General features: G+C 37.6%; 1 protein-coding gene and 1 pseudogene across 2 annotated transcripts in view; one reads left to right on the top strand and one right to left on the bottom strand.

Moving 5' to 3' along the window:
* Window positions 1-15,276, top strand: part of LOC102838260 (dystrophin-like) — a 3,237,302-nt gene that overhangs the window by 1,340,457 nt on the left and 1,881,569 nt on the right. For both annotated transcript variants that reach the window (XM_006870143.1, XM_006870144.1), the window contains exon 29: window positions 1,883-2,032. In XM_006870143.1, the coding sequence (XP_006870205.1) occupies window positions 1,883-2,032 (150 nt within the window). The remainder of the gene's footprint in view (window positions 1-1,882; window positions 2,033-15,276) is intronic.
* On the bottom strand, window positions 10,544-11,266 carry LOC102813083 (annotated as a pseudogene).

Raw genomic sequence — 15,276 nt, 5'->3', positions numbered from 1 at the left:
CGTAGTGGTTACGAATCGGGCTGTGAGCCGCAAGGTCAGCAGTTCGAAACTACCAGTAGTTCCACAGGAGAAAGATGAGGCGGTCTGCTCCTGTAAAGATTTACAGCCTCGGAAACCCTGTGTAGGGTCGCTATGAGTCGGAACCGACTCCACGGCACATAACAACAACAACAACATATATATATATATAGAGAGAGAGAGACACAGAGAGAGAGAGAGACTTTAAAAATTGGGACATGTTTGAAGTATTAGAATGTATATATTATAAGGAAAATTATTAATGAAAACATATTATACTTAATACTGGGTTGACCTTTAAGTTAATTTAAAGGTCATCATCATATTTTTGCACATACTCTTTATAATTTGGAATGATAGGAATTCTATGCCTGAAAATTGAACAGGAAATTATATCGTGGCTGATCAAATGTAGAGAAATATTACAGATTTAAGTACAAAAATGCAAATATCTGATGGGATATTTCTATTTCTTTGAACCAAGAGAAGCAGCACAGGATTGTTAGAAACTGTGAGAACACAATGCCCATTCATATTCTGGAAACATGTTTGAGATCCAATAAGATGATAATGAGTCACTCATTCTCTAGCATGCCTAAACCTGACACTGAGATTCTTTTTGCCTGAACAATGTAGCCAGGCAACTTTGTCAATTTTGACCAGCATTTCAGTTAGAGATGTGTTGAGCTGAAAGTAACAGAAAATCAGACAGTGGCTTAAACTTATCTGGTTATCTTTCATCACCAAAAAAAGAAGACATGAGGGAAGCTGCCAGGGAAGGATGGTAGTTCAAGTAGATGATAAAGCTCCCAGGTGCTCTCTCTCTCTGCTTTACCTTTCTTAGCATGAAAGCCCACATCCACATTTTTATTACCTCCCAGTCCAGAGATGGCTGCTCTAGCTCCAGGCCATGAATGCATTAAAAGTGTGAAGGGACAGAGAGATGATTTCTTCAAGATATACTGAGACACTTGAAAAAAAAAATCTTTATTTGGGAAGGGCAATTCTGTTTATGATGTTCAGCCTACAAGCATTTCCAGCATCATATCATATGATCATTGTTGTTGTTGTTATTTAATGCTGTCGACTTATTTTCTGCTCATACAACAGCAACCCTGTAGAGGGCTTCCAAGGAGCAACTTGTGGGTTTCAACCACTGACCTTAGTGTTTGCAGTCCAGTGCTTATCCTACAGCATTACACCATAATTCCACATGACCATTGTTGTTAAGTTCCATTGAATTGATTCTGACTGATATCAACCATGTATAGAGTTTCTGAAGTGTAGTTATTGGGTTTCAACTCCCGACCTACCTAGTGGTTTGCCTACCATTGCTGATGATACAGTTTCACACCAGGAGTCCTCTAATAGTTATAAAAGAAGTTTAGAAACTACTTTAAGATTTTAGATTAGAAGACATCTAGGAAGAAGGTTGTTGTGAATTAATTTAAATGTGGGCTGTCCGCATTGTCTTCCATAAAGGCAGGCAGATTCACATAGAACAACATGATTTTTTTAAAAAGAAAAGAAAAAAGGAAACTACTGTGATTTAGTAATTAGGCGCTGTGGGTTAATGCGCCAGACTGCAAAGCCATTTGAATTGCAAGGTTGGCAGTTCAAGCTCAACAGCTGCTCCTCAGAAACCCTATACAGGGTAGCTATGGGTCAGAGCCGACTCGGTAGCACTTAATAACAACAACAACATAATATTAAAGCATTATATAATAATATTCTATTCTCCCAAATTAAAATTTGTTTTACATTGATAATAACTTAATTATATGGGTATCAGAAGACATTGTTCATTTTTTTTAGCTATATTTAGAAAAGAAGAGAAATATAACTGGTTTCAATTGTCTTTCAGTCACTTGATAATCTGATGCAACATTCAGAGGATAACCCAAATCAGATTCGAGTGTTGGCACAGACCCTAACAGATGGTGGAGTCATGGATGAACTGATCAATGAAGAACTAGAGACATTTAATTCTCGTTGGAGGGAACTCCATGAAGAGGTATGACAATAAGGGTGAAAAACTATCTTTAAATTTATTTCCATGAATATCTAGTACTTTCAAATATTTTAAAATTATGCGTGATTGTGTCATATATAATTTTATAAATCATATACAATTTGTTTAAAATCCATAGAATTCTATTAGTGTTCTGTTGTTACATGTCTTTGAGTAGTTTTTGATCCATAGTGACGCTGTTTAGAGTTTCTGAGGAGCAGCTAGTGGGTTTGAACCACTGACCTTGTGCATAGATGTCCAGTGCTGATCCTACAGTGTTCTAGATATTGTTTATTTGTTTCAAATAATACAAGAACTATTATTTAGTTATAATGAAGACATTCTCATGTTTCAGAATTCACACACCATGTATGATTTTTTAAAACAAAATATTATATGTCTCTCAGTCAAAGGATGTTTTGCTCACAGTCTACTAAATCAAGAATGGGTTATGTAATAAATCTTATCTCATACTGAAATTTAATTCCATATCAATTTACTGAGTGATTCTAATGCAAGTCCCGCACTATTCTAATATGTTGTAGTAAATAACACAAGATTGGTATTCTTCATAGCATACAGATGTAAATTAATGAAACAAAAATCCATTGGTATCATAATGTGTGCAAGACCAAATTTGTGTAAAGTTCATTGATCACAGAGAATTGCTGCTAAGTGCCATCAAATCAGCTCCAACTCATAGTGACCCTTTATAGGGTTTCCAAAGAGCAGCTGGTGTGTTTGAACTGCCAACCTTATGGTTTACACTGACCTTGCAGTCCAGTCCTCTACCCACCACATCATCCCAGGACACAGAAGATTTGAGAAGCACAGAAAAAAGACCCTGACCTCAGTGGGAATAGTTAGATGTTTGAGTATCATTCTTGGAGATTAGTTAAGAACTGCAATATAAAATAAGAGGAACTAGCCAAATTGCGAAGTGTAGGTTAGCATATCTAGGCAAGAGGAAGGACACATTCAAAGGATTTGAAGTTTGAGCCTGTTTATGTCTGGAAATCCGAAGGCATTTGCTTTTGCTAGAGCAAAGCTGCAAATGAGAGTAAGTAGACTTGAGTAAGTAGGTTCAAGATCCCTGAGGGATATCAATGCTTTAAAAAGCAATCCTAGATGATAACCCTGCATTCAGGAAATCGCCAAAAGGTTAAAAAGTGCCAGAGGGAAGGCAAAGAGAGGAGATGCAAGGTGTGATAACTACATTACTCTACATCTGATTTAGTGTAGAGGTGAGGTACTTATAAGGAATGGGACCAATTAAGAAGTGACACTTTTAAGTCTGTTGAGGAATGGCAAGAAGAGTGTGGTAGATATAGAGAAAAAGTGAAAAGAAAATGTCTAGGAGCATGTGTGTTTCTCATGAAGGTGGCTGGGTATCTGCTATTTTTGATAGAAGCTGGAGCAAGCCAGAAGGGCAAGTGAAGAGGTGAAAGATTGCATGTCCCATTTTGTACCCATTGAGCTTGAATACCTACTTCAGTTTGATACCATCTAAAAGCAGACCCTGAGACAATGACTTAGATTCAGGTAGATTATTTTGGAAGTTACACTAAGAAATTCATGAACAAGATGGATAACATGAGAAAGGGAAAAAAGAACGTTTGATGAAAACTATCCTTATGAGTCAGTTTCCATTGTGTGTAACTGGGCTAAGTTCTGTCGCAACTATACAATCATGTTTAAATGCTCATCACCATACCACTAAGCTAATGGAAACTGTGGTGTTCATCTACCAATTTTCTTCTGTTATCGTTTGAGATTTTTCTCCTTGAGCCATAAAACCGCAGTACTTTGGGGAGGTGTTTGTTGTTGTAAGTACAGTGGAGTCTGTTCCTGACTCATGGTGATCCCATGTATAACAGAACAAAAGGCTGTCCAGTCCTGTGCCATCTCTATGATCCTTTGCACACTAGACCATTGTGAACCAATAAGTTTTCATTGACTGATTTTCCTATTAGTTCACCACCACTTCCTTGCTAGCTTGTCATAGTCTGGAAGGGATACTGAAATCTGTTCAGCATCATAACAACACACTAACTCCCAGTGACCAACTGGTAGTAGCTGCATATGAGATTTGTTGGGTGGTAATTGAACCTGGGTCCCTACCATGAAAGGTGAGAAATCCGCCATTGAACCTGGGCAATCAACATTAGTGATGTGGGCACTTAAGATGAAAATCTAGCAGTGCTTGAAGAATCTAGCCATCAAAGCTGCAGGTGAACTTACAAGTTGTCTAAGGAGTTATGTTTAAACTTGTCAACTATGATAATTTGGGGGTATCCAGGTGAGTCTAATTGATCATCTGTTAAAAGAGATAGATGGTCCTAAAGTCCACAAGTGTAGGCGAAACTAGTTCTACACATGTGGGATTCATCAAGCGTCATGGCAGTTTAAATTGTGACTGTATGAGATGCCTGAAGTAAACTAAGAGAAAAGGAATCATGAAGAGGATTGAGGGGACACACCCAATATCAAGACTAAGGAAAAAGTCCTTCAAAGGAGACAAGTCAAAATTATCAGAGTTAAGAAGAGGCCCATGTGAAAATTCCACCACCCGTCTGTCAGTTGACCTTACTGTGGTGGCTTGCATGCTACTTGGATGGTGAAAACTAGGTCACTAGTATTTGAAATACCAGTAGATTCACCTTGGTAGGCAGGTTTCAGTGAAACTTTGAGAGACAGACTAGGAAGGAGGGCCCAGTGGGCTAATTTGAAAATTAGCCAGTAAAAACAGTATTGATCAGAACAGAGAACATTATTCCTTAGAATGCTACAAGATGAGACCCCTAGGTTGGAAGGTGCTCAAAATATAGAATAGCTGACTCATTGATAAAATAATCGTTTAGAGAGCAAAGGAACAAGCAACATTTTATTTGGTTGTATACAGTATCACCATGAGTGGGAAACAACTCTTTGGCAGCTAGCACTACTAATATTAAATAATATTAAAACCAGAAAGCTGAGGAAATAATAGTTTATAAAAAAGGAGCCACTCAACAAATACCAAGTACTACTGGTGTGATGATTAAAAGAGACAGTTTCCAATTTTGGCCACAGCCGACCCTGAACTGTTTACCACTAGAAAAAAGGCCTGAACGGGGATTGTGGGGCAGAACAAGCAGACAAAAGAAGGAAATAAGCCAAAAATTAAATCCTAAATTCCGTCAGAGCTTGATCAACAACAACACAGAACACCGGGCCAAGAGGGCTCACGAGACAGTGTTGGAACTCTGAAACAAATATAAAGCTATGTTTGGAGGATTGGAGGGTTTACAGCTGGGGAATTTGAAGGGAGTCCAGAAATCCATTATTTTCTGGTTCAAGACATTCAGCTGTTCCAGGAGCCGCCATCTTGGGAAAGAACATCTTGATTGTATTAAGATTGATAGTATCAGGAGAGAACATCTTGGTTGTATCTTGATTGTATCAGGATTGACATCGAAATTTAAAAACATAAAACCAAATGGTCACCACTCATCTGTCTGTCGTGCTGTAGTGGCTTGTGTTGCTGTGATTCTGAGGGCTATGCCACCGGTATTTTAAATAACTGCCAGAGTCACCCATGGTGGACAGGTTTCAGATGAGCTTCCAGACAAAGACAGACTAGGAAGAAAGAGTGACAAACTACTTCCGAATCAGTAGTCAACAGCAGTAGTGAGGTTGGCCCGGGATCGGACATTGTTTCGTTCTGCTGTGCATGGGGTCGCTATGAGTCATCTCTGACTCGATGGCTCCTGACAACAACAACTGGTGTGATGCTGTGGGTTAATGCGTAGGACTGCAGAGTCAGTTTGGACTGCAAGGTCAGTGGTTCACACTCCCAGGAAACCCTACACAGGGTCGCCATGGGTCAGAACTGATTCAGTGGCACTTAACAAAAACTGAGAGAAGTCAGGTAGGCTAAAGAGTGTATTGATGCTGATTACTAGATTAGTTTTGTTGAGTCTTTTGTGAGGATTAGGAAACATTGAATTGCAGAATACATTGGACGAGATGTAAAGCATTGTAAAGAGCTTAGGTGTTAAGGAAAAGAAAGAGACCAAAAGGGGTGGTTGATAAAGAGGTATATATGAAACACTTTGTCAGTTAAGTTCAGGAGAAGTTTAATCAACTGTATTCATTGGAAGGAAAGAGGGTAAAACAGGAGATGGAGTAAAGAGCCCAGGAAAGAAGTTTGAAGAGGGGCAAGAAGTGGTGCAAATAAGTGTGAATACAACACCACCAAGCTTCCAATCACTTTTCATTCTGCCAGTGTCCTTGGTGAGTAATTTATGGCATTTTATAAATGTCAACATGCGGCATTGGAGATTGGAAAACAGTAGTTGCTAACAGTCCTTTGAACTTTCACTCTTCTCAATATGCGGCATTATTGTTTGATCAGATTTGTCCCAGATGCTCCTTTATTGTTTGCCAGTTGTTTTGAGTTGAATCCACCTCATGGTGACCCTATGGGTAACAGAATGGAGCAGACCTGGTCCTGCCTCATCCTCAGGATTGAGGATGATTAAGTCCATTGCGACTGCCACTGTATATTTGAACAAACTCACAGGCAGTTGTTCATAGATATTGCTAGGTGGCAAATAATTCAAAGTTCGTTTGCATTTGGATTTTGGTATTGAATTGGAAGTTCATTCATTTATATTTGAATGCTAGGGTTAGGTTAGGTATTTTACTTCAAGCAAACAATCAAAAGTCAGTGTTCAACTGAGCTCGTCTAAGCTATAACTTTATAAAGATAATATTTAATGATATTTTTCACCTATTTATTTTGTCTTCTGGCATGATCCACAGTTAATGGGCTGAAGCTGATGTCAACAGGATCTTAAAGTAAGATTCTGACACAATTTTCAAGGAATAAATCTCTCAAGGATACTATGAGATTTTCTAGAAGCTATAGGGACATCCTTGCAATAAACACTGATAAACATGAGAGAAATTAGCCTGGGTCCAGAAAACTTCCCATGGAAGGCTGAACTTGCAATTAGGGCACGCACAGAACTTGTCACAAGCCTCCTGAAGGAGGTAATTCTGATAATTCTAGAGAGAGTGTAGGAGGTGAGCCCTAGGAACTAGGAAGACAGATATTTTCCTCCCCAGTGTTCCTCACGTGATCTTCACCCACAGTGCTTAAAATCATGTTGTCAGTTGCCTTACAGTTGATTTCTCCTCACAGCAACCCCACGTGTGAGTTTTGTTCATTCATTCGTTCATTCATTAAATTAAATGCTGTCATGTGGATTCTAACTCATAGTGACCCTGTATATGGCTTTTTGAGGAGTAGATGGTTTGAACCGCCAACCTAGAGCTTTGCAGTCCAGTGCTTATCCTGTAGCGCCACACTGCTCAGTAGCATTTGGAAGGCTGTTACCTTTCAGAAACAGATTGGGCCTGTTTTCCAGGGTATCACTGAGTGGATAGGTACCTCCAGCCTTTCAGCTAGTAGTGAATTGCTTAACCCTTGCCACCAGCCAATGACATCATTTATTCTTGTTAAGTGCCATCAAATGAGTATACATATATATATATATGTATGTGTGTGTATGTATATATATATATACAAGGTCGGCAGTTCAAACTCATCAGTCATGGAAACCCTATACTGGGTTGCTATGATTTGAAAGTGACTCAACAGTACTTAACAACAATCTACTGGGATTTTATTAAGAGTTCACTGAATCTATAGATAAATCTGGGGAGAACTGACTTCCTAATAATAGTGACCCTGTATAGGGTTTCTCAGGAGCAGTTTGTGAGCTTGAACTGCTGACCTTGCTGTTCAAACTGACATTGCAGTTCAGCGCATTAACCCGCAGTGCCACACCAGGATTCCAAGAACATCATACCAGCTGAAAAAGAGAGAAGTGTTACAGTATCACAGTTTGGACATGTTGAAGGCAATATTGATGACTTGCAAATCCCTCTATAGAACATATGCTGTGGAGCCTTTGGTGATATTTGTAATTTCTGTGTCCTCATGTGTGCTAACAGATTTTGTTTCATAAGTTTCTTATGAAAAAAAATAAAATAAAATAATATATATATATATACAAGATTGTGAATGGAAAGTGCTAACTATGGTGCCAGAAGCATAATGTGCTTCAATGAGGGATTAGAATATTTAGTTTTCTAGGACTGTGTTTTAGAATATCGGTCCTCATAGAAATTAGAATGTGTGAATATTTGTGTGTACACACACACATGCTAATTTGTGTGTGTTCACACAAAGAGCAAGGGGAGGCAAAAAAAAAAAAAAAAAACCCAAGTACTTTCAATTCTGACAAACAGGAATGTCTGTAGCTCCATTAATTAAATCAAATGCAGAATATTGATTAAAGGAGATTGCCATCAGACTCTACATTTTAGAAATTCAAAGGAATTTTCCACTTCAATAATTAATTAAGCAGAGCACATAATTTAGAGTAACAATAAATAAACTTGAAATAAATACACTTATTACCACTTGCCATATTGGCTATGCTTATATAAGAGACCCAGCCAATAATACCCTGAGAGTTACTTGGCAATGAAAAGAAAGCATCTTTGGTGCTTTAAAGCTATGATGAAAACCACATCATGTTAGGGAATTCTGTTGTGCTATTCTTTAATAAGCTGTTGTAGCTTTAAAGATAAGATGTTTAGTTAAAAGGATTTATAGTACTGGGCTCATCTAACTCTCAGGTTATAAGTCAGACCCTTAGCTAAATTCCAAACTAGTTAAGTAGAAGTGTAACACATAATTAGTTAGCTAAATCTATCATTTGCATGTTCGCATTGATTATTTAACTGAAATGATGAGCTTGGTGCAATGTAGATGGAGCTTTGGAATACATTTTTGATGGACTAGGAAATATAGCATGATTACAGTAATAGACATTTTAAATCTTTTTTTTTTTTCTAAAATAACCCACGTTGTACAGTACAGTCCTAAAGTATTCTGAGTTTATTTTCCACAATAATTTTCTTCTATTTGCCAGCAAAATTAGCCTTTCCATCAATAAACAAAGCAACCTTTCATTTGAAGATAAGTCTTAGCCCATTTTCTTCTCAATTAGATGCCTATGTCAGGGGTTTGTGTTTTGGTTTTTTATTTTATTTTATTTCCTATGTAATGCTTCTTGTAGCTGCAATTATGCAGAGTGAAGGTAACATTCAATTGCCTGTTAAATCAATCAAACAGCCAGAGCTTTTATTGCTTATGAATATTTAAAAGAGATATGTTAGATTCCTTTCCTAATTTGAAAGCGTGAGTTTGCATTTGGATAAGTAATAAATTATTTCCATTGCTTTAAGAGGCATCTTTCACTCTTTATAATCATGTAGCATTGTATTTCCTACTCCGCACAGCGATAATTTGAAAGATGGTTAGTAAACCAGGGAACAGCTTGAAAAAGCATACCAAGTCATGCAATGTTTACAACTTATTACAATAGCTATTCCCCCCACCCCCACCCCCGCAGGCCAGCATTAGCTAACTGCAGAATATGTATTAGTGGTACAATAAAATCCTAAAATCCGGAGCAATAACAACACTGATTGAGTAACCAAGGGTCAGGCTCTGCTCTAAAGGTCTGACATGCATTTTCTCATTTAATTCTCAAAGCAGGCTTATGATGTTGGGTGTTTTATATTCCTGTTTTATAGACATGGAAATGTTGTTAAGGCCACAAACCTAAGAAGGGACTATGGAGCACTTGTGTCCACATACATTTGTACTTGCATCTAGACACATGACCATTTGACCACATATGTGATCCTTTGCTTATCTTAGAAATAAAAGTCTGGCGAGGTGTGAAGATTGCAAGTAACTAGTTTCTTATTTTCTCCGCCCCCCCCCTTTAAGTTCTGTGTGAATCACACCTTATTTACTCAAAGTGCAATGCTTAATGAGGACTGTTGTTGTTGTGAAGTGCCATCATGTCGGTTCAGACTCGTAGCAACCCTGTAAAAGTTTTCTGAGGAGTCACTGGTGAGCTTGAACCAACAACTTTGCAGTTCAAATGGCTTTGCAGTCTGGCCCATGAACCCACAGTACCACACACCAGGACTCTTAATGAGGACTACCTCCCTCGTAAAACTTGAAAAACATTAAAATGGGATAAAGGTCCAGCTAATATTAAAGATTAATTTAGGTACAGTTACTACTGAAGATGGAATCCTGGTGTGGTACTGTAGGATAATACACTGTACTGCAAAGTCTATTTGAACAGCAAGGTTAGTGGTTCAAGCCAACCAGTTGCTCTTCAGAAACCCTAAATAGGCTCGCTATGAATCAGAACTGACTTGATGGCACTTAACAGCAATACTAAAGATGATTCAAATACTCAAGCAGGAAGAATTATCTTCTTCACCCTTTTATAAGTGTAGAAAAATTGTCAAAACTGATGAGTAGCATAAATGCAAGGAGAAAGCTGGTTCTGCTAAAACGGAGGACATCTGGTTCTACGAAACAGTGGTTCTGCTGTAGGCTTTAGACCGGGTCAGATTGTTAACTTCCCCAGGTCACGATTGAATTGCTCTTTCTAGGCTTTTGGAAGCATCTTTAAGTTTTCCCACCAAGTACTGTAATTGTTCCATATTGCTACTAAAACTAATCTCTGGGTGGGATCCTTAATGAGTGCTCCCTACATTTAAACTCATGAAATATACAGGTATGTGTAGCTTATGAGCACTGGTGTGGTGCTGTAAGATAAGCACTGGACTTCTAGATGCAAGATCAGCTATTTAAACCCACCAGTTGCTCCTCAGAAACTCTATACAAGGTCCTTGTGAGGCTAAAGTGACTCATTGGCACTGAACAACAGCAGTGTCTTAAATTGTTGTTGATTGGTTTTATCTGGTATTCCAATTGCCAAGAAACATCAGTGCTGTAAGAAGCAGATCTGCCTATACACTCCTGTAGGATTTCTAGGGTATTGCTTATTATTCTGATATTCCGTACCAAACAATTCTAATTGCTCTCTGTCAAAGTTATAGTCTTTTGGACATGTGCTTAGGGCTAGATAATTTGTCAGCTATTTGTTTTCCCGCTTCCAGTATGTGGGTTGCAGCAGCTGCATCACGATGTTTTAATATTACTGGGTCTATATGTTTCAAGTCTGGGTGGTCTAACATGGCCTTGTCGTCCTGGACATCAAACAGGCTCTGGAAAGTCCCCCAGAAAAACTTGAAGGTGTTGGTGTCAAAGCAGCCAGAAGTAGCCAGCATCTGGAAGGCTTTTCCCATTTTTCAAGGAAAGCTTACAACATAAGCTTAAAAGTAGGAGGACTTACTTAAACAGAAAAAGATAGAATCTTCGGTATTACTCGTATATTTGAAATGTCAAAGCTTTCAGTCATTTTCTTTATTACTGATTATTTTAATTTCCTTGTAGGTTATTAATTCCCTCAATTCTGTTCTTATCAAAGTTGTTCTGTGAGTTCTTCTAGCTGACATTAAATGTCTGGAAGGGTAAAGAACAAGCAAGCTCTAATTTGGTTTATTCTGGTTTAATAGTAACCATCATGATGAACTGCCTGAGGGACCCATTAATTTTTTAGGTAAATATGAATTTGAATTGTCCATTCAATGTCACATTTGTTCTAGCATACACAGACCAGAATGATAAAATGCTGTTCAAAGAAACCCTATAAAGTAATCCAGGGAAATCCATGACATGATATTAGGTAATGGTTCCGTATTTTTTGAATCTCATGGTGAGAATCAGCTTTATAATTTTATCTAAATGCTTTTCATGAAGAATATAAAACTATCATATTAATAAGACTGGTGCTGTTATTGCTGTTAGTTGCCATGTTGCAGTATTAAGTCATGATGGATGACCTGATGTATATTGCTGTTATCGGGTGCCATCAAGTTGATTCTGACACACAACAACCCTGTATAGCATTTTCCAAGTTGTAAATTTCTACAAGAGCGGAAAGCCTCAAGTTTCTCCCTCAGTACAGATGGTGAATTCAAACCACTTACCCTGAAGCACAACAAATAGCTGACTATATCACCAAGGCTCAAAACTTGCATATAATAGAACAAAATGTGGCCCAGTCCTGTGCCCTTTGGTATGGTTAAGTCCACTTTTGCAGTCAGTTGCCCACAATTTCCTGACCCTCTACCAATGAGACTGTCCATTTATTTAGCAATTGGTCTAGCAATTGACATTTCCAAAGTACATGAGCAGAAGTCTCGTCATCCTCACTTCTAAGGCTCATTCTTATTGTATGTGCATTCCTTCAAAGAGTAATTTTTTCTTTCTTCTGGCAGTACACAGAATAGTAGATGTTCTTCTCCAGCACCACAGTTCAAATGCATAGGTTATTTTACTATGTTAGTCATTAATTGTCTGGTTTTGCATGCATAATTGAGGCTAATGAATAATATGGCTTGGGTAAGGTATACCTGAGTCATTAAAAGCAACAATAATAGTTTGTTTTTGTTATTTACTAATACTAATATTCTAACTAATACTGGTTCAATATACAATTAAAACACTGCTCAGTCATACATCATGCTCACAATCATTTCTATGTTTGAGTCTATTGTTGTAGCCACTGTGTACTGTGTCAATCTTTGAGGGTCTTGCTCTTGTTCACTGACGCTCCACTTTACCAAGCATGATGTCCTTTTCCAGGGGACTGGTCTCTCCTGATAACATGTGTAAAGACAGTGAGACCCAATTTTGCCATCCATGATTCTAAGGAACAATCCGGCTGTATTACTTGCAGGAAAGGTTTGTTCATTCTTGTGGCAAGATGTGGTATATTCCACACGAACAGCCACCCACCAGCTGCTAGGATGCCTTTCTGCTTTCAAAAAGATTTACCACCTCTGAAATCCTATATAGGAATACTATGTATCTGAATCAACTTGATGGCAGTGGGTTGGATTTTCTTGTTGTTTGTTTGGTTTTTAGTTCTAATTCAGTCCTTATATTAATTATTTATAAATATGGTCAAACTTAATCCCCACAAGAAATGTATGAGATAGGCTTAATTAGTTTACGTTGCATTTTCAGTACTGAGAAACACTAAGATTTCTAAAATACCCCCTGCAACCCAAACACCAAACATGATACCATGAAGTTAATTTTCATTCATAGTGACCCCATCTATCATAAGCTGAAATTTCCAACACACATACTTTTGAATAGTATTAAATTCACTTTGCTTGTAAGGGAGTATGATAAACACTTAAAAACCAAAGGAAATTATTTAGATGAGGATGAAGCCATAGTAGGTGATGTAATTATGAACATTGACCCTGTAATTTCCCTGGGGTTAGAACCTCATATGAAGAATGCAGACATGGGGCAGATTAGGTAATTTGTTAGAAGAAAAAGCTAAGCCTCAGGCTCAAACAAGGCAGAAAGCTAAACCAGAAATTGTACATGAAGCTGGGGTTATAATATCAGCAAACAATGTTCAGGGGATATTCCTTCTTCAGAAGGTCCCAACATAAAAAAAATGCATGTGTATTCCTTACTGCTCTGGATCTAAAAGTAATTATGAAAATAATCACAATCATCTCATCCAAAAATTTGCAACCATAACCCTATTCATGTGAGGAACTTTTATTTGAGTGTATGGTACAACTGTCAAAGAATTCTAAAGCCAAGTAATGAAGTACAGTTCAAGATTCATTAGTGCCTTAGGTAGAGTCCTAGTATGGATAAGCTCTGAACTGCTAACCAAAAAGTCAGTGGTTCAAATCGCTCCTTGGAACTGACTTGTAGGAATGGCACTTAACAACAACAACTATTAGCCAGATGAAAACACAAACCTTTAGTTTTCACAGATGTTTAATTATGTAAAATATGCACTTAAGAAAATAAAAAAGGAACAAAGAAACAAATCCACATGAACCTATGAAATCAAGCTCTTTTGAAACAAAACCAGCCACACATTAAACAGATTTATATCACCTCCTCTGGATTTTCTTACATTAGAATGGCCAGATATGCAATATGAAATAAGTAAGTTAAACTGTGAAAGAAATCTACATTATAATAAAATGACTAAGGAATAAAATCTTTGCTAAATGGTGAGGCAGATTTGAAAAAAGATAAAAATGAAAATACTGAAAAATTTTAGTCTTCTTATTCATGTTTTATATTAAATGTACTTTATGTGAAGTTGGAGAAAGATTCAGTTAATAGAAATTTGGAAGATAATATATGTAAAGTAGTGTCAAAACAAAGACCATATCTAATATGAAAAAGATAAGGGAGGAAGAATGAGGAAGTATAATTTCTGTCTGAAGTCCTGATGTAGCACTGTAGGATAAACACTAGAATGCTGGGTTGGTTTAATTGCAAGTTCAGTGGTTCATGTTCACAGGTTGTTCATCAGAAATCCTATACAAGGTCGCTATGACTTGCAAATGTCTCGATGACTCTTAAAAACAAACTTATGTCTAATTGTTAAGCTCTAAAGAAGAAAATAAGGTGAATGGAGATGGGGAAATAAGCAAGGAACATTGCCATGATGTTGTTGTTAAGTGCCATTGAGTAGGTTCTAGCTCAGTGTGAACTTGTATAGGGTTTCCAAGGAGCAGCTGGTGGGTTTCAACCAGCAATATTGCAATGAACAGTCCAGGGATTATACCGCAGTGGCACATCAGGACAAAAATGAATAATATACTGCATTCAGTGACATAATTCACCTAAAAGGGAAGCACAATACATGAAAAGCAGGACAAATAAATAGAAATCTATTCCCAGATATCCCAGTGAACTGTATAATTTCAAAGGTAAAGAGACAGTTATTTTTAGTTAAACTTTTTATTGTAAATTGAGTGAAGGTAAACAGACAAGATAGTTAGGTTTACTTTCAACAAATTATACATTTGGCATCACCTCAATATTTACTCACCCCGCCCAGTAACAACATTTATCCTGCTTCCACCAGGTGGCTTCCCTTTTACATCTTAGTTTCACAAATCAACAAAGTAAAAATATTTTATATACACTTATGAAACTAAAAATATATGTTCATTTAAATGTCCAGAGGTTACATTATTTTTAATGTTTTATTGTGAATTATGTGATAGTTTACATTGCAGAACATTAGCTTTACATTCATCCTAACGTATATCATTTCATTGCCATGGTTACAATACCCTCCCTGCATCATCAGCCCCCTGGTTGTCAGCACGTAGCCCCTCTCCCTCTCTGGGTCTAGAGTCCCTGGCCACTCCATCTCTCCATGTTGTTGTCTCTGCCTCCATCTCTGGTGTCACTG

Source organism: Chrysochloris asiatica, unplaced genomic scaffold (genome assembly GCF_000296735.1).
Source record: "Chrysochloris asiatica unplaced genomic scaffold, ChrAsi1.0 scaffold00139, whole genome shotgun sequence".
Classification (NCBI taxonomy): domain Eukaryota; kingdom Metazoa; phylum Chordata; class Mammalia; order Afrosoricida; family Chrysochloridae; genus Chrysochloris; species Chrysochloris asiatica.
The sequence above is the reverse complement of the archived record's forward strand: the minus strand, read 5'-3'. Positions and strand labels throughout refer to the sequence as shown.